The following is a 20174-nucleotide window of genomic DNA, read 5'->3' as shown; positions in this document are numbered from 1 at the left end:
AAACAGTATAAAGCTACCAAAATTAGTTTCTTTCAAAAACCTAAAAAGGTAAGAAATACACATTTAGTTCCCACTAAGTACCATGTACCTCAAAGGAGCATCCTAATTTGCTCAGTACGTGGTATGAAGATGACCTTAACATTATGCAGCATGAGAGTATCCCTAAACGTTCTGACCTTTGTGGACATACACACACACACACACACACACACACACACACACACACACACACACACGCAGTGCTAGGGGATGGGAGAGCTGCATTTCTGACCTTTGTGGACACACCCACAAACACACACACGCACACGCAGTGCTAGGGGACGGGAGAGCTGCATTTCTGACCTTTGTGGACACACACACACACACACACACACACACACACACACACGCAGTGCTAGGGGATGGGAGAGCTGCATTTCTGACCTTTGTGGACACACCCACACACACGCACACGCACACACATACACACACACACGCAGTGCTAGGGGACGGGAGAGCTGCACCTTTAGATGTTATTAGGGATCAACAATCACTTCCCATTCCAGTCATTTGATGACCATTATCTCATAGACCATCAACTAGGGTTGACAGAGAAACCTACAGACAAACAGACTTCTATGATAAATCTGGTATATTTCGCCTCAGAAAGTTGACCTCAATACCTGAAATGAAAAGTTATACACCGCTTCTATGTTACTGAATACTTGAAAACAATTTACAGGTGGCCTTCATTTCAAATTTTTTGAATTAACTACCAAAATTGTAAGAATCATTTACAAGAGTTCTAAATCAGAGTCTATATCTGTGAAAAACATATGTAAAATATAAATTAAAATTTATTTCAGGAGATTCTAGGAAGCGCAGTCAATAAAATAGTACAACATTTGTTTATCTAACCAATTCAATGTAAAGTGAGTAAGGATGAACAAACTCTCTTTAAAAATAATTTGAAGGAACTAGTACCTAAAAAGGTCCATAAAGATACCCACATACATTTTTCTCTTCCTATGAGTTAAACTTACCTTGATCACACTCAGAACCACTTATTGAAACCCAAGCCACTACAGAGAATGAGGCCCACGAAAGGCGCTCCTTTACCTCACTCCAGAACTCCCCCAGGCTCCGTGCTTGTCTGTGAGAAGGTTGATAATTTTCTGGATTAACTGAGTTGCTGTCACATGGTCTCGGTATTTAGCTGCTCTTATCAAATGATCACACATCTTCTCCTCTTCTCGTTTGTCTGCGGAGTATTGAGCACACAATGACTGGAATGGAGGAAAAAGGAGAAAGGTTAATTAATTGACTATAAAATGTGTCCATATATATTTCTTTGCGGGGGGGTGGGGGTGGGGAGGCTACAAGGGTAGGAAGGTGGACCTGGCAGTAAAAGAAAGTAAGTATGATCTAGGTACCTTGTGTGAAATTGACAAATAATCAATAAAAATATTATGTTGAAAAAAATGTGGGTGAAAAACACAAAAAATGTATCATGAAACAATTTTTAGAATGAATCAAACCAATCATAACTTTAATGATAAGTTTACTTATATCATTCGTTAAACATTTATTAATTTAGCTTACTAAAGTCAATAATAAGATATACTCAGAAGGTATTAACAGTTAAGCAGACACATGGAATCTGGGACTGGATTACAGCCAGAATGAAATGAGGTTGCAGAAGTCTACGGACTAAGTAGAAATACTGCTATGAAATTACTTTGGAGGTAGTATTTGTACTAGATAGTTAGAGCGAGCTTAGATATTATTCAAATACCCTGGAAATTTTTAAGCAGTATGGTAAGGGACCAATTCACATGTTAAAATGATCATGACAGCTCCAAAAGAGCGGGTTCTGATGGACCAGATAAGGAACTGAAGAGGCAAGCAATGAGGTCACTACAAAGGCCAGGGTAAGAGGGTCAGTTTTGTTTTTTCGTTTGTTTTTAATTTTTAAAAATGTATTCTTCTCTCATATGTTACATGCCAACCATAGGTTCCCCTCCTTCCTCTCCTCCCAGCCACCCCAAGCCCAAGGCACACCCCAATTCCCATCTGTTCCTCCTCCATTTCTTTTCAGAAAAAGGCAGGCCTCCTATGAATACCAACCAAATGTGGCATATCAAGTTGCGGTAACTCTAGGCACCTCCCCTCATCTGAAGGCTGCACAAGGAAACCCAGTAGAGGGAAAGGAGTTCCAAAAGCAGGTAAAAGAGTTAGGGAAAGCCCCTGCTCCCACTGTTAAAAGTCCCACAAGAAGACCAAGACACACAAGTGTAACATAAGCAGAGAGCCTAGGTCAGACCCGTGCAGGCCCCCTAGTTGGCAGTTCAGTCTCTGTGAGGTATTTTTGTTATGGTTGTTTTTGTTGTTGTTGTTGTTTGTTTGTTTTGTTTTTATTTTGTTTTGTTTTTTTAAGCTTAAAACAGTAAACCCAGCAACTTCTCAAAACTTTGAAAAAGAAACCTTTGGTCTCTTAATTCTACCTATAAAATGAACCTGTAGCAAAATAATCTTCTGTGAGATTAAAAATGCAGAATTAGGTCCCATTCCCAAAATACTTAGGTGGTAGCTGGGCTTTAATCTGCCCACGCTGAGGGTAAGCAGGTCAAAGTCTGAGAAGTACTATCTTACACAGGAAATTTCCAAAACATCTTAGACTTCATTAGCAATAATAGGGCACACTTCTAGTTCCCAAAATGCTTATTTTCTCTTAGAGTTCGGTCACTTCTAGTGTTACATTTATGATGTTTTTTGTGATCATTATCAGAAGAATGAGCAGTGATATATAAACTTGATCTGCTTCAGGCTCTACAAACTCACGGCTTCAACTTCCAATTAAAATACATGCACATATACACACAACGCACACCCCCTTGGGAAAGCAGCCTGCATATGACTGCCAAATAAGCTGCTATCTCATTTATAACACATACACATTATGGTTACCTGCCTCTCCTATTCAATGGACAGTATGTGTCCGGATAGACTGTACTTATATCCAACTCCCGCTACAGCCCAAGCAACAGAAAAAGGTCCTGACTGCCCAAAGCCACTCAGGTAATGATCACATCACACTGACAAATTAGCCTCAGGTCACCTGGTGTAATCACTGCACAAAATACAGAGCTCAGAGTTTGGTTGGATAGTTTGTTCCTGCTCTTCCCCTTCTTTCCCCTCCTCCCTCTCCCCATCTTCCTCTTCTGCCTCCTCCTCTGGAAGCGTAGAGCATTCTCTATCCGACAGGGCAGGAGTCAGGGGACCGGAAGATAAAGCCAAAAGTTACAGACTATGGCAAATGCAGGAAAAAAGCTTTTTCAAGATGGAATCATAAACTAAGATATTTGAATCCTAAAATGTGACCTAACACAGGGGAAAGGGAGAGGATGTTTATGGAGGGGAAGGAAGGGAGAAGAGAGTAAAGAAGGGGTTGGGGAGAAGTAACTAACATTAAGGATATTTGAAAGCTGTATGAGTTTACACACACACACACACACACACACACACACACTCAGTACTTAGTACTTGATTATGGAGTTAACTCCCCAAAGCCATCAAGAACCAAATAAAAAGGCCACTCACAGGTAAGTTGTTAGTCACTCATGGGTTGCTTAGAGACGTCTAAAACAACACAGGCTATTGCTACTGAACTTAAGGCCCTAATGCCTACTTTGATTACATGACAGAGAAATCAAGTTGGCACTGAGCAGAAGGCCTTTCTACTGGCTAGCCTTCCTAGTAACAAAAGCTGCTGTGTAGCCGCCTAGGAGATAAAAGCCAACAACAGCCTTACTGATCTTGAACTACAATAAACTTCAGTGTGACGAGACCTATCCATTGATGTAAGAGTCACAAATGTTATTTGAATAAGTACCGTTTTCTGATTGGATTTAAGGCCTGCTCCAGAGAAGGAAACACACACCCGATAGTGTAAATATGGCCCAGAAGCCATGACTGAGTGAGTTTACAGAATTCAGGGGTGAAGCTACTCCTATTACCCTGCTAAACGCATTAGTGAAACCGCCCTCTAAATTCCTATCCGCTTACTTAAAGTTATCCAGGTCTCAGACCTCAGAGAAGTTCCTTTGTGCAATGACAGTGGTTAATGTGGAAACTCACAACTGAGCAAGGTACTGACAAGAAGTGTTAGTGGAGTACTCAGCCACAATTCATGTCATACCCACCCCAACTCAAGGCTCTGAGACCATTAGCAGAAGCGGAAGTTAAAAAACTGTAAGAGACAGAGGTCAGGCAGGACTGGAGTAAAGCAGTGTCTTCTGGACATGTCAGAAGAGCTACACTCATGGTGTCACAGCAGCTGTGGGTGCCTGAACCAAGGCCTGCACAAGACCAAGGGTGTCTACTGTCTACCACTGACTGGGGGAGAGCTCGTAACTCCTGAAGTACTGACAGTTGATAGCTTCTGAGGAAGAGTGTCGGTTTTGTTTAAGGATGTGTCTTCAAGTGCATGGATGGTAAGCCAGTGGACTACCTCACAATGATGAATATATAAGCCCCACAAAACGGACTCCATGAGCTCCTTAGGAAGAGAAGAATACAAATTTGGGAGCAGGTGGAGGTTAGGGGTAAATCAGTTGGAATGAAGAATGAATATGATCAAAATACATTCTAAGAAATTCTCAAAAAATTAATAAAATATTATATTTTAAAAGAATGACGTTCATTTAGTTATTTTATTTGAAAGACTTTCTTTAAGATCTAGCACATGTATGGTTCTATTCCTTCAAGCAAAAGCAACTCAAATGTATAAGAGGATAGGCACTGCATAAAGAAAAAAATAAAAACTGTGTGTAATACAGCATGTTATAAGGAATTGAAGTTTGAATTTAACAGTGGATGATTTTGAGGAGGTGTTATTCATGGGAATGAATGAAGTGAACCTTAAAGCAGAAGCACACAAGAAGAACAGAATCAATACAGTCTGACACAAGAAAAAATGCAGGTAGAATTATTTTTAGCACTTATTTAAATTGTAATAAAGTGTAGAATTCTGAGTGAGAATAGAAAAAAAGTCACTATGAATCAGAATACACCAGACTGCCCTATTATCTGGCTAATACTTCTTGATAGTGCAGGCCAATTCTCTAATATCTCCCTCTCCCTCTCTCCCTCTCTCTCTCCCCCTCTCTCTGGATTTAAACTTCCTCTTTACGTTTAAACTTGCTAAACGGGAGCATTTTATTAATTCCAAGAATCTACCACTGAAGAACATTTGACTGCTGGGAGCTTAGCCATATAAAGAGGACATCTGTATCATCATCCCCTCAAAGGCTTCGTGGGCATCACAGAAGAAAGAGCAGAGAGCGTGTAAGAGCCAGATGAAGTGGTGGAGTGCCCTGGGACTCTGCTCTCTAGGCTGACATGACTGTTTGTTTGTTTATTTTTTAAGTAGTTTATTCAGATCACACCTCAACTGTTATCCCCTCACTTGTATCTTCCTGTTTCCCCTCCCTCCCTCTTTCATCCTATTCTCCTCCCCTAGGTCTGTGACAGAAGGGGACCTTCGCCCCTCCCCCGCGCCCATATGATTACAGCCTATCAGGTCTCATCCTGGTAGCTTGCTTACCCTTCCTCTGAGTGTCATTAGGTCTCCCCATCAAGGGGGAGTGGTCAAATAGAGGTCACCAGAGTTCATGTCAGAGTCAGTCCCTGCTCTCCACACAACTATGGAGAATGTGCTGTCCATTGGCTACTTCTGGACCAGGGTTCTAGGTCTACTGCATGCATTGTCCTTGGTTGGTGAGCAGAACCCACTGGGTCCAGATTCACCAGCCTTGATGGTCTTGTAGGTTTCTAGGACCCTCTGGATCCTTTTATTTCCCCATTCTTCCTTACCTCTCTCACCTGGAGTCCCAATAGGAAGTCCCAGGATCTATCCCAATCTCCTGCTAAGTGAAGACTATCATGGGGCATGCCTGCTGGGCTAGTATCCAATTATAAGTGAATGTATACCATGTGTATCTTTCTGGGTCTAGGTTAACTCACTCAGGATGATCATTTCTAGTTCCATTCATTTGCCTGCAAATTTCAGGATTTCCTTCTTTTTAATTGCTGAGTAGTATTCCATAACATAACTGTACCACAATTTCTTTATCCATTCTTCGACTGAGGGACACCTAGGTTGTTTCCAGGTTCTGGCTATTACGATTAGTCTACTACTATGAACATGGCTGACACTGAACTCCGCAGCTGTGGTTACCTGGGTAAGACTGTGTCCTTCAACATCTTGTTACATAGGGAGTAATTCACAGGGCTGAGCCCTTTCCTGAGGGTTTACAGATGACTAATGGTGGCTGGAAAAGGGAAGGACATTTTCTTCTTTGGTATGACTATTAAAAGGATGTCCATGCTCCTGTAAACAGTCTTCACTGAAATCCACTGGGAGAGAGAGAAGTGAGCAGTACATAAACGTGGAAGTGGGACTAGTTGGGAAGAGCAAGAAAAGAATTCACACATGGGTGGAGGGTGAGTGTCCTAGACATCACTTGAGTATAAGCTTAAAGACACACATCCATTTGATTTTATCTCCTACATCACATCACTCCATTTTTCAACTTTATCATATAAACTAGTTTTGGGTTTTTTTGTTTGTTTGTTTGTTTTGTTTTTCAAGACAGGGTTTCTCTGTGTAGCCTTGGCTGTCCTGGACTCGCTTGGTAGACCAGGCTAGCCTGGAACTCACAGCGATCCACCTGCCTCTGCCTCCCAAATGCTGAGATTAAAGGTGTGTGCCACCACACACGGCTAATATAAACTAGTTATTAACATCACAACGTGAGTACCACAATATCTGAATGAAAAAACAAATAATTACCTTGTTAATAAAATATTCAATTTTAACTATTTACTGCTTTTTTTGTATTCTTATGGAATTAATAAAATAAATATTAAAATACAGATAAAAATAAATTATGTTATATTATATAAGTGCTAATGTAGAGAATATAAGATATATTATGGACTAGGTTAAAGCAAACCAAATGCAAATATCACACTTAATTTATCTGTTAATGGATTATGATTTAAAAAGCCACAAAGTGAACAAACAGATTTGAACAAACAGAAAGAAAAAAATGTTTTAATATCTGGACAACAGCTTAAATAAAGGGTATTACGACACTGTAACAAAATTTCACCTAATGGTAAAATTCACACAGAGAGTCACACAAGAGCAAAGAAGCCAACCTACAGATAAAGGAACAGTGCAAAGGATGCGGAGATCTTTATACACATTGCAGCCCGTATTGCTTACCACAGCCAAAGTACGCCCTTTTCTAACTTAGCTAATGAGAGGAGATTCAAATTATTGGTGGAAGTTAGAAAAATCAATGGTCTCTATACCCCCATGAAACACTGCATGTCTTTATACTAAACACTACTAAATGTGTCTGTACTTACAGCAAGACCTTACCAAAGAGACTATTTCTGTTTCTTACAAATAGTTGAACAATAAACATTTGCTAGCCTATCAAGTTTGCTGAAAAGGCATTTCTAAATAAAAAGGACTCAAGGTAAGCTAAATAGTAAAACGGTTTAAAGTGTTCTTTAATGGATCTTACTTTACAATTTAAAAGGCAACTTTTCATATCTGACATAAAATCTATAGATATAAATCACATTAAAGGACCATTCTTTCCTGATTATCAATCTCTGTCTCCTTGTAGAACATTACAGTCACATTTGACCTTAAAACATGATAAAAGGAAACCAAATAAGAATGTTTCTAAAAGATATAATGATCTTGTCTCTGTTCTTACAAATATCTTAATAGTGTAAACTGAAGATGATCTCATCAAACACTAATAATAATTTCTATTACTCAGTCAGGTACATATGAGGAATACCTGAGTGACACACATTAGGGGATAGGCAGAATACATGTATCTGCATTTGAAGGTTGAATGGAGGTACCCCAGAGACTTTATCCTAGAGTTAAAGTGGCACTAAAATCTAGGGCCTAAGACATAAAGGGTGGCTCTAAAATTATTTCTCAGTATTAGTTTAAATGGGACATTTTACTTCACATCACCTCTGACTTTCTGGACTTAATGTCACATAACCTAAATAATGCAATATCACAACAATAGTACAAAAGTGTCTGAATGTGAAAACAAGAGAAACGGCCTTGAAAGCAAAATGATTCAATTTGTGTTTGATGACTATTAAAGAAGCTTAACATTTGTTACTGTGCAACTAATAAAGAAAAATAAAGTAAACTTGCTTCTCAGAATTAATTTATTTATAGTAAATAAGTAAAGTTATAACTAAACAGGAAAACAACTTAGAATGGCTGCTTACAATGTGTCTAAACAGACTCCCTAAATCAGTGGTTCACAACTTTTCTGGTGCTGTGACCCTTTAATTCACCTCATATTGTGGTGACCCCAACCATAAATTACTTTGCTGCTACTTACTAACTGCAATTTTGCTACTGTTATAAACCGCAATGTAAATATCTGATATGCGACCCCCAAACGGGTTGTGACCCACAGTTTGAGAACCACTGCTCTGAGTGAAGAAACAGAAACAACATTGACTTTACGGTTTTCATGTGGCCTTCATGACTTTGTTCTATTTTGCTATCTGCCCTTTGGATTGAAGTTTAGAGAGGAGAAGCCTGAAAATGAAGTCACTTAATCCCCAAACTGAATGGACATCCTCTTTTGATACCTTAGTGTTTTCCTTCATGGCTTTGTCTATTATGAAATTATTGCATATTTATCAAAGTTTTGTCAAATGTTCTATTCAAAGCATCCATTTCCCGTATCATCTACTATTATGAACCAGCGCTACCGTTCAATTTCTCATAGCTGACCCAACTGTTAATTCAAAATTTGAGGCCACATTATTGCCATAAATGTCATCTTTACTTATACGGAGATCTTCCAACATTGACCATCCTTATCATAACCACTAGGAAGCTTTTCTAGATCCAGTTACATGTAGTCTCAAATGTTCTAAGATAATCGCCGATTTACTGCAATTTAGAAAAATCTCTAGTAACTCATCAATACACTCACTTAGATGCCTATTGCTTCAGAATTTAGAGCTAGAAATAATCTAGATAGCTTCTTCTAAACAACCACTGGATTATTTTTGTAGAAGACACTTTTTATATACTCTACCCTCAACCCCTAAAAGTACATGACTACCAAAAAAGTGCCTAGTACATGTTTCAAAATAGCCCTCCACCAAAAGAAATTGTGTTTTGAGTTTTGTAAATGATTGAGAGTCTAAAGTGAAAGAATATTCTTTTTAAAGGTTCCCACAAAATTAAGAAACTCACCTGAGAATTATTTACAGATCAATGAGTAAGACATAAGGAAAATTAGAAAAACAAGTAAAATCAGTTACAGTAGAACTTAAAGGAAAACTTATAGCCTTAACTATATTAGAAAAGTAAAGCGTTGGGATTAGCAATATAAACATCTATTAAAAATAAATAACCTAAATTCTGTTAAAGATAATAACTAACAAAAGGATGCAATTATTAAAAACTCTAAAGGATTTTTTTCGTAGAGAAAACTCAACAAAAGTACAGGTTGGTTCTCCAACAACAACTGCAAGATCATTATAACATATGGCCGGCATGTTCAAAAACAAGAGGAGAAAAATCCATAATTTATTAATATCAAAAAATGGGAGCCAGGCCTAATAGCTGGGCCTGTGATCCCAGTGACCCAGTGATCTAGACACAGAAGCTGCAGGACTGTGGCCATGCTGAGGCCAGCTGGGGTCCACAGTGACTTCCAGACAGCTAGGGCTACACAGAAGACCCCACTTAAAAACAAGAACAACAGAAGGGCGGTACAGCTCAACACATTCTACAGAAATAATATCCAACAAATATTTAAAAGGAAGGAAGAGGAGAGGAGAACAGTAAGAGAAAGAGACTAAGGTGTAGAGCTGTGGTTATCTTTTTCTTTCTTTCTTTTTTAAATTTATTCAATCACTTTACAGCCTGGTCCCAGCCCCCTCCTTCCCCTACCCTCATGCACCCCTCCACTCATTCCCCCTTCTCAGAGAAGGGGAGGCCCCCAAGGGGTACCAACCCACCCTGGCACATAAGGTCTCTGTAAGACTACAGGGGCCCATTCCCACTGAGCTGGCGTTATGTTACTGCGGAAGAGCTCTAACTTAACTGCAAAACAAGAGGCCTCACAAGCACTCCCCTTTAACATCAAGAAAAACACAGAAATGCACAAACTTTCAAGCCTTAGGTTTCTAGGCTAGCATGTTTTATTTGATACAGGGTAACTAATTCCCCAAACTATTATAAAAAACATTTAAAAATTTGAAACCAGAACTGCCTCAAAATATAACAGAAGCCTTTTCGTAATTTAGCATTGTATGTTAACAGTACATACTAAAAAACTTATTTGCAGCCGGTGGGTGACAGCACATGCCATTAGTACCAGCACTCATGAGGCAGAGGCAGGTATATCTTGGTGAGTTTGAGGCTATCCTGGTCTACATAGAGTGAGGTCTAGGACAGCCAAGGCTACACACAATTAAACCTGTCATAAACAAACAAACAAACAAACAAACAGAAAACTCCAGAGAGAGAGAGAGAGATTTGCCTTTAGACAGAAAACAGAAAACAGGAAATAAAAAGAATACCTTTGGACCACTCTTTTGTACAGTTGGTGGGTTTACAAGATTTTACTCCATGTCAGAATATTCATACATAGATCACTGGAATTTTAATTAGGGAAGCATGGCTCCTGACAAACACTTTTCAGATGATTACTTCTCAATTGTCTCAAAATCACTCCCACTATAAATTTACTGGAAACTATTGAAAAGGAAAACCACATAAAGTTCAACAAATAAAGAAGTTTCTCACTATTTCACTTTGGAGGGCTCTGTGCTTTATCACTTGCCCCAGATGAAGTCTGAATTTAAAAAAAAAAAAAAATGCTATCTATAGAAATCTTAGACTCCTGAAAAAGACTAAGAAAAATGAAAGCTTCAAAACCTCAACGGCAAACAAAAGTCAACCAATGATAACGTGTGACAGCCACCTTTAATTCTGAAGCGATTTCTCTGTCATGCAACGCCTCAAAGTATTGATTTCTCTCAGCAGGAAAAAGTCTAAGCCAATGAAACAGATATAGCACCATCCCCCCTTTCCAGCCCACCCCATAATAGCATTCAAGGTTAAAACAGGCAGGACACTTATCAAAGTATCTCTCCCATTTCTTCTTCTTTTAATGGACTAGGTGCAATGTGTTCTGGGGCCTTATCTCCACAAACTGCAGTCCCCAATAATATTAAATGATTTAAAGATTAAAATAGGTTCAAACCCTTTAGGTTTCTCATAATAAAAGCTTGCTTTAAAATGCTTAAGAAAATATTTTTAAAAATAGATCAATACTAATGAGGCTCAAGTTTGCACACACTTGCCCAATGTTTTATTACTTTATTACTTACTAGAGTACCTATTAATATTTTTTAAACCACCAAATTCCTATATAAATGGCCAAACACTATACAAAAAGGCAAGGTAGGTCCATTAACAAAGCCAGCAATACATAGTATCTGTGTGTGTGAGTGTGTGTGTGTGTGTGTGTGTGTGTGTGTGTGTATTAAATTAAGTAAAACATGTCTTGGTACCTGTGTTCAATAAAACTGACAGAACTAAAACAATAAATGGGTCTGAATTTTAAAACTTTAAAAAATCATAATGTGATTAAAAACATACAAAACAACAGTCATTTATTTACCTTAGAAAGGTCTCGTGGTTAAATAAATAATTATATTCAAAACTATAAATGGGTAACTATAGCTAAATGTAAAACAAAAGTAGTGTAAACAAAAAGAAGCAAAAGAATGAAAAATAATCGATTCAGCTTTATCTATAACCATAATTAAATCAGTACATAAAAGCACAAAATCTACAGCCAGATAGCTTGAATTTAAATCTTAGATCTGAAATCTTCATAACTGGACAAGTTATATAAAATTCTATATCACAACTGCTTCATCAAAAAACGTAGGTTATTCGAGGAGAGTTTTCCCAAGTCTAAATAACAAAACGATGAGAGCCCTGTCTGCACAGAGGAGCAGCTTCCTACATTTACTCTGCACGCGATTTGCTGTAGGAGAGCACATGGTGAGCAGTCCCTTTCTTCCAGCACCTGAGTGCAACCAAGTAAACAACCACAGCTTTACTGTAGGAGATAAAAATAACAACATCAAAAGTCCTCAGTGAGGCATAAATACTGCATATAGGAAAAGAGAAAAAAAAACTTATGAGAGAGAGCTGAAGGATAAGCAAGTATTCACCAAGAAGAAAGCACTCAAGATAGAACAAATAAAATATACGAAATAAAACATAAAGGCAGGGGGAGGGGGGATGGGGACAAAACTAAGCATGAAAAATAAGACACGTAATCATGTGATAATGGTTCCAGCTATAATTCCAACACTGTGGAGGCCAATGTGGGCTACAAATCTGTTTCAGGCTAGTGTAGTCTGTGTAGCTAGATACTGTCTCAAACACCCGGCCTGCCAATCAGCAGCCAGAGCTTTCTCCTTTAATATGACTTTGTGAGAGTTTGGGTGACTGTTAAGGTAGCAAACTGTCTGTCATCTTCTCATTTAGGAAGCTGCTAACCTGCACCCTCTGTTTTAATTAATTTTATTCCTTTTCAAGTCTCTGATAGTTTAGTTTTACAATTAAGCTTAGTTGTTTAGGGGTTAAGATGTTTTGAGGTCTAGATAGATGTTTTAAGTTGATAATGACAGGATATGATAGAGATTTGCATTCAGAATTTTAGACTCACCAAGATAGAAGAGATGTTTTCTTCAAGATTGCCAAATACAAATAGCCAAAACACTATGAATGTAACATTTATATAATTGCTGATTGTTTTGTGGTTCTTCTTGCTGTAGGTAGTTTATTGTATACATGTGTAATAATATAAATGTATATGTAAAAAGTGAAAAAAAATTATTAATAAAAAAGGGGTGCTGGAGAGATGACTCAGAGGTTAAGAGCACTGGCTGCTCTTCCAAAGGTCCTGAGAGTTCAATTCCCAGTAACCACATGGTGGCTCACAACCATCTACACTGAGATCTAGTGCCCTAATCTGACATAAAGGTGAACTACTGTATACCTAATAACAAATAAATAAATCTTAAAACACAAAAATAAATATGTTTGTGTTTTCCTTTGGTAAAATAAATATTTCACCTATTTATTTCAAAAATGAAATCTTCCTCAAAAGTTTGAATAAATTATTGAACATATGATATGTTAATTGAATTTGCGTATCTATCTACCAACTGTTATACTGCTATTAAGTTCTTTGATTCGTACTGATATGCATTAATAATAGCCATTTCCACTGGTGAAGACTGAATCTGAAAGCTGTTTTATTTGCACTTTCCTGATGACTATGGATGTTGAACATTTTTCCATACATTTAGGATGGAAAGGGGGAATCTGTATATAATGATGGGGAAAATGCAAATTGGTACAGTCACTATGGAAATTAGAATGGACTTTTCTCATAAAGCTGAAAACATATGAGCCACTTGTGCTACTCTCAGGCATAGAAAAGGGGACTCTAAAGGTGCAAATCACAGAGATTCCTGCACGCCGTGTGTCCTGCTGCAGTACTCCCACTAGCCAAGACACAGAATGAGCCTAGACATCTGCGTCGGCTAGATACAGGATATGTGGCATAAACAGATGATGGAGTCTTCTTCAGCCATAAAGAAAAACAGAATTCAGTCATTTGAGAGAAAATGGATGTAACGGATATCAAAGAAATGAAATGAGTAACTGAGAGGATAGATAGCAGGTGTTCTCCTCTCATTTGTGCACCGTAGATTTTATATAAACACACAAAATCATACACGCCCACAGGATATGAAAATGTAACTTTGGCTGGAGGGCTGGGTGGGAACGGAGAGGAGGAGACACAGGAGTGTGCTGTGGTCCTAGGCAGGACATCTCTGTATGAAAACATTTTTATAAACCCTTCTTATGAAACCTACATCAAATATAATTGATAAACTCACATAAAAGAGAATTTTCATTAAAAACAAATAACTGATTTTGAAAAAATCTGGTGTTATCTACTTAAAGTTTACAATTGGAAAACATTGAGATTTACTAGCTGATTGTTTTTGTCCTTTTAAATTAAAAAACATTTTCATGTAATATATTGTTTTCATGTTATATATATATATGTATGTATGTGTATGTATATATATATATATATATATATATATATTGCTCATAGTTTCTCCTCCCTCATCTCCTCCCAACCTCCTTACCCTGCCAACCTCATGCCTTCTTAAAACAAATAGGACAATAAAAAGACAAACAATAAAACAAAATCAACAAACTAGCAAGAAAGAAAACAAAAGCATGAGAAACGTGCGCACGCACACGCGCGCACACACACACACGCGCACACACACACACGCGCACACACACACACACACACACCTACCTCCTAAGACATAAAATTGGAAAAACTATATAAGCAAAAGACCATTCAAGTGCAAATGCCCACAAGATGAGACAAAATTTGAAACAGGGTTTCAGTATATAGCCTTGGCTAGACAGGAACTCACTAGGTGGACTTGGCTGGTCTTGAACTCATAAAGACCCTCCTGCCTCAACCTCCACAGTGCCGGAACTAGTTCACATTTACATAGTAGCTTTTTGTCTACGGCTCTTTATTTTCATAGAGAGCTCTCAAAATGAGAGCTTTTTATAATATACATAATTGTGCCTTACACAAATATGTACTAAAAGCAGAAAATGTCAACGTCAACATGGACATTTTTAAAAAGCTACAACATAAAGAAAAACAACTTAAAGGCACCCTGCACTGCACGCTAGATATATCTCACTTTGAAAATAAACTGAGAGATAAGACACTGAGGCTCTAACTATGCAGAAAGGTATAAAGCACCTGAAAAATGATGCCCAAGCCAGTCCTCTGATCTCTACATGTATATGCATACACACACATGTGCACACACATGTGCACACACATGCACATGTGGCCCTTCACTCATATGCATGCACACACACAGAGAGCGGGGCGGAGGAGGAGCAGGAAAAGGGTAGGAGTAGAGAAAAGACAGGAAGACAGAGTGACTGGAGGTGGATGGGACTGAATTCTAGGAAACAAAATGTGTGTATCTGTCTTTGTGTGTGTGTATATGTGTGTGTGTGTGTGTGTGTGTGTGTGTACACATATACATATATAAATATATAGGATCTGAACTAGCTCTTAGAGTTGACAAAGAGAAAGGACTGAGAGGTGTGAGTCCCAAGGCAGTTCCTATGCACGAGCTTGGCGTATGAATTCTGGGAGAACCAATCTTTCCCAGGATTGTTCTGTTAATCCTCTGCTTTCTGATTCCCTTCTGCGGCCACTATACTTACGAAAGGAAAATATAAAGCCATGCCTTGAGCAATAGAGGTGCTTTTGCTGGGGACAGCCACATGCATGACAGTAAGAGTTCTGCTCGATCTAAGGCGCCAACCAAGGACAATACGTGCAGTCATCATCAAACCCCTACCCAGATCTAGCCAAGGGACAGAACATTCTCCACAGTTGGGTGGAGACTGGGGACTGGCTTTCACATGATCTCTGGTGCTCCATATTTGGCCATGTCCCCTTGTTGGGGAGGCCCAATGGCACTTGGAGGAAAGATAGCACACTACCAAGAAGAGACTTGATACCCTAGCATCATATTCAGGGGGAGGAGGTCCCCCTCAGTCACAGTCATAGGGAAGGGGAATCGGGTGAAAGCAGGAGGGAGGGAGGAATGGAGGATGCATGGGATGGGATAACAAACGAGATATAATATGAATTATTTTCTTTTTCAATAAAAATGTGTAAAAAAAAAAAAGAGTTCTGACACAACCCTTTCCAAAAGTAGTCCAAGACAGAAACTCAACAGAGGTACTGAGTGTTCCAAACTGACAGTGGGTCATGTGAGTACAGCTGGGATACAAGGACTACTTAAAATGAAGGCTGGTGAAACCTGCCCTAAATAAATACCACTTAATACAAGTTCATAGCAAGGAGCATAATACTCCTAAGTATTTTATATTGCTTGTGGCTAATGCGAAAGGTGTGGTTTTCCTAATTTCTTACTCTGCAAGCTTGTCATTTGTGTATAGGAAGGATACAGACTTTTTGAGTTAATTTTGTATCCAGCCAATTTGCTGAAGGTGTTTATCAGCTGTAGGAGTTCTCTGGGTGGAATTTTGAGGGTCACTTATGTACACTATCATATCATCTGCAAATAGGGATAATGTTACTTCCTGTTTTCCCATTTGGACACCCTTGATCTCTTTTTGTTGTCTTATTGCTCTGGCTAGAACTTCGAGTACTATATTGAAGAGATATGGAGAGAGTGGGCAGCCTTGCCTTGTTCCCGATTTTAGAGGAACGAAAGCCTTCACTTACCAGAAAACTGGGACAGAGGGGAGGACATCCTATTGGGACTCTAGATGAGAGAAGCTTGGGAGAATAGCAAAGTAGAAGGATCCAGAGGGTCCTAGAAACCTACAAGTAGAACATTATGATAGGCAGATTTGGGCCCAGGGGTCCCACTCAAACTAAGGCACCAGTCAAGGACAATACAGGCGGTAAACTTTAAACCCCTACCCAGATCTAGCCAACGGTCAGAACATTCTCCACAGTTGAGTGGAGAGTGGGATATGACTTTCACACGAACTCTGGTGCCTTACATTTGACCATGTCCCTTGGAGGGGGAGACCTGGTGGCACTCAGAGGAAGGATAGCAGGTTACCAAGAAGAGACTTGATACCCTATGAGCATATACAGGGGGAGGTAATCCCCCTCAGGAACAGTCATAGGGGAGGGGAATAAGGGGAAAATGGGAGGGAGGGAAGAATGGGAGGATACAAGGGATGGAATAACCATTGAGATGTAACAAGAATAAATTAATTAAAAAAGAGAAGCATAATACATTTATAATACCCATTTATTTCTCACACAATATTAAGGGATAGGCATTTTACCTGAACTAAAGGTGAGTTTGTGTGTGTGTGACTGCATGACACGAGTGGGTACTCTGGGAGTCCAGAAACACCAAGTCCTGAGGCCAGAGGTGAAGGCGTTGTGAGCCTCCTGCAATGGGTATTGAGAACAAAACTCTTGGCCTCTGAAAGTGTTGCTCTTAATGGCTGAGCCATCTCTCTAGCCCCAATGTTATCTTTTTATAATTCTCTACCATTTTTATTTAAGGTGGTAACTATAATAAAACCAAAAAGTTACCAGTTAAAAACATACTGTATGTAATTCCAAGGACTATTTCGCTGTTTTTACCCTGTAAATAAACATAAATTACAATGTTAAACAAGATGTAAACACGCCCACCCATGCTAGTGACACTAAGCCTGGAATGGAAGTATTAATGTAAGTTTTGTTATCCAGCTATATTGACTAAACACCAAGCATCTCTTCCAGAAATGACAAACATGCTGAGCCATGAGGGATCATCAAGAACAGAGGACACTGAGACAAAGGGTGCTGCAGTCACCAATGCAGAGCAGTCACAGAAAAAAAATTACACCATACAGAAACTTCAAGAACTATTTCTAACTTTGACCCTCTACCATAAGCTTTAGGAGGAGACAGATAAATAGAAACTCCTACCCCTAAAATGTAAAGAGGAAAAGTAAAGAGAGAAGAAAATAAAAAGGGGAGAATAAGGGAGAAAAGAAAAATAGTAAAGATTAAATGAGAAACTCATTTTAAAACACCATACTGCTTCATAAAGGCATGTGTATCTAGAAAAAAAACTTTAAGAAAATACAAGCATGTGCCATATGTTAATAATTACTGAGGCAAGAGGATTATAGTAACTTTAAAGCCAACCTGAGTTACAGAATAAAATCTTGTTATAAGTCAAGCAAGTAAAAAATTAGTTAAAAAAAATAGAACAGAGAATTACAATGATTCATTTGTACTATATTTTAACTACTATATATAAATGAGAAATTTAACTTAATATCAGAAAAATTAAAATAATGAACTAGGGAAGGGGTAGAAAAAATTAACATTCAACGAAACATTACTTAGCTCAGAATCATTTTTGTTCTACACCAGCTTGAGATACACAAAAAGGACATAAAAAGTCAATCAAAACACGCAAACAGAGAAACTACTGGAGAGGTGGTTTAAATAATCTACAGGTGTGACTGAAAATAAAATGTCAAGATAATTAAAATAGTAAATAATACCTCTAAGCCTATCAATAGTTCTGTCACACTAAATATAAGTACCAGATTAGGAATAAACCAATGACCTTTATGGAGCCCCATACTGCAGGAGGTAAGTGAAGTATTCTAACCAACAGTCCCTAATTAATTCTGGCATATGAGGAGTAAGTCACAGCATACATAGCTCCGAATGTGTGCCACTGTATAGTTAAATGTTATATATTCTCCCTCTGGTGCTCCATAATATAAATACTAAAAATTAAAAGCCTGCTCAGCAAAAGAAAATGTAGTACATACCATATTTAGATAAACTTTCATCACCATATCAAACCATTCAGTCCACAGAAACTCTAAGCATATAATACAAGGTCAATATGTGAAATAAAAAAATTATATTTTTGGCAATTGATTTTCATAGAAATTAAAATTCTATATATGGGGAATTTGAATTCTCAAAAAAGCTACTAATGCTAAGTTATGTATTTTCTTACGGAGACAATTATTCATTTGGCTACTTTGTATTAAGAACTTCCTATGTTCTAATCCTATATTAGATGCTGAAACTAAAATAAGAGTCTGATAGTGCATATAAAATTCAATTCATAGACATTAGCAAACCCAAAACACTTATTAAATGGTTAGAAATAATATTTAAAAGGTATCCAGAAAGAACAATATAATCTCCAACTTGAACGTTGTGCGTATAACAACAGAAGTAACAATGAAGAACAATCAGCCTCCAGCTATTTCTCCCAAGAGACCGTGAAAGAGCCATGGCCGGGCAAGTCCCAGGCATTATGCAGAATGAACTCCAGCAAGAACATCAGAAATTATATGCAAGATTTTAAAATATTTGTGTGAATTCTACAAGGTCATGGTGTCAAAATAAAAAACATTTTACATTTTATAATTCCATTTTTATTTGTATACAAAATACATTCACACAAGTACACATATGATAAATAATCATAATGAAATATGGAAAGATTACGTATCAAGCTTTATTTTGTAAAACATGAGAAAGGAAAGATGTCAGAGTGCCCTCTTTCCATACCACATGACTATTCAAAAGCTTTTCTTTCTTATTTTTTACTTACTTTTCTTTTCTTTTTTTTTTTTTAAGTTAGAGCTTCCAAGGTTAGCTATGAGTAGTATTTGGATTTATTTTTTAAAGTATTTATTTTTAGTTATACGATAATCATAAAGAAACCAATAAAAACAGACTTAGAAACCTGGAGACAAATAGGAAGCAGCACAGCACAAACCTACAGCATCTCTCAGAAACTACAACCAACGCAAGCGCAGAACAGGTGCAGGGCCTCATCGAGCAGCTAGTCAATATCTGAGCACGGTCTCCAATGAGAGAGCACAGCTTCCAATGATTTCAAGTACAACTAGATTAGTCAGTCATTTCAAATGGCATGTACCAACTCACTAGAACTAGTTATGTTGATTTATTTTATCAATAATGGCAAAACTTCTTTTCCATGACCAAAAATCACATTTATCCTAAAAATTTTAGGATTCACTGATGATATATTATGTCAAACCATACACAATCATCTATTGTAAATATATAAATTATTGTAGCAAATTAATGCAGCAACTGAAATACAGTTGGCTACATGGGGGACAGCAAAACTACCTCAAGAGATCTATCGCACATTGAATGAATGGACATTTTAAAAATGGAAAAAATCTGAAAACAATACTCTAGGTTATTTCCCTCAAATCGTCCACATTTAAAAACACAAAACCTTAGGCTGGGTGCTGGTGGCGCACATCTTTAATCTCAGCACTCAGGAAACAGAGACAAGTGGATGGATCACTGTGAGTTCGAGGCCAGTCTGGTCCACAAAGCGAATCCAGGACAGTCAAGGCTACACAGAAAAACCCTGTCTCAAAAAACCAAGAAAGAAAAAGAAAG

At 38.0% G+C, this 20174-nt stretch overlaps 1 protein-coding gene across 1 annotated transcript in view; it reads right to left on the bottom strand.

Moving 5' to 3' along the window:
- Positions 1-20174, bottom strand: part of Lrba (LPS responsive beige-like anchor protein) — a 540702-nt gene that overhangs the window by 319381 nt on the left and 201147 nt on the right. Inside the window, exon 37 of the mRNA XM_051157393.1 lies at positions 1099-1265. Within this exon, the coding sequence (XP_051013350.1) occupies positions 1099-1265 (167 nt within the window). The remainder of the gene's footprint in view (positions 1-1098; positions 1266-20174) is intronic.

The sequence above is a fragment of the Acomys russatus genome, chromosome 15, assembly GCF_903995435.1.
Source record: "Acomys russatus chromosome 15, mAcoRus1.1, whole genome shotgun sequence".
NCBI lineage: Eukaryota > Metazoa > Chordata > Mammalia > Rodentia > Muridae > Acomys > Acomys russatus.
This window is presented reverse-complemented; position numbering and strand designations above follow the sequence as displayed.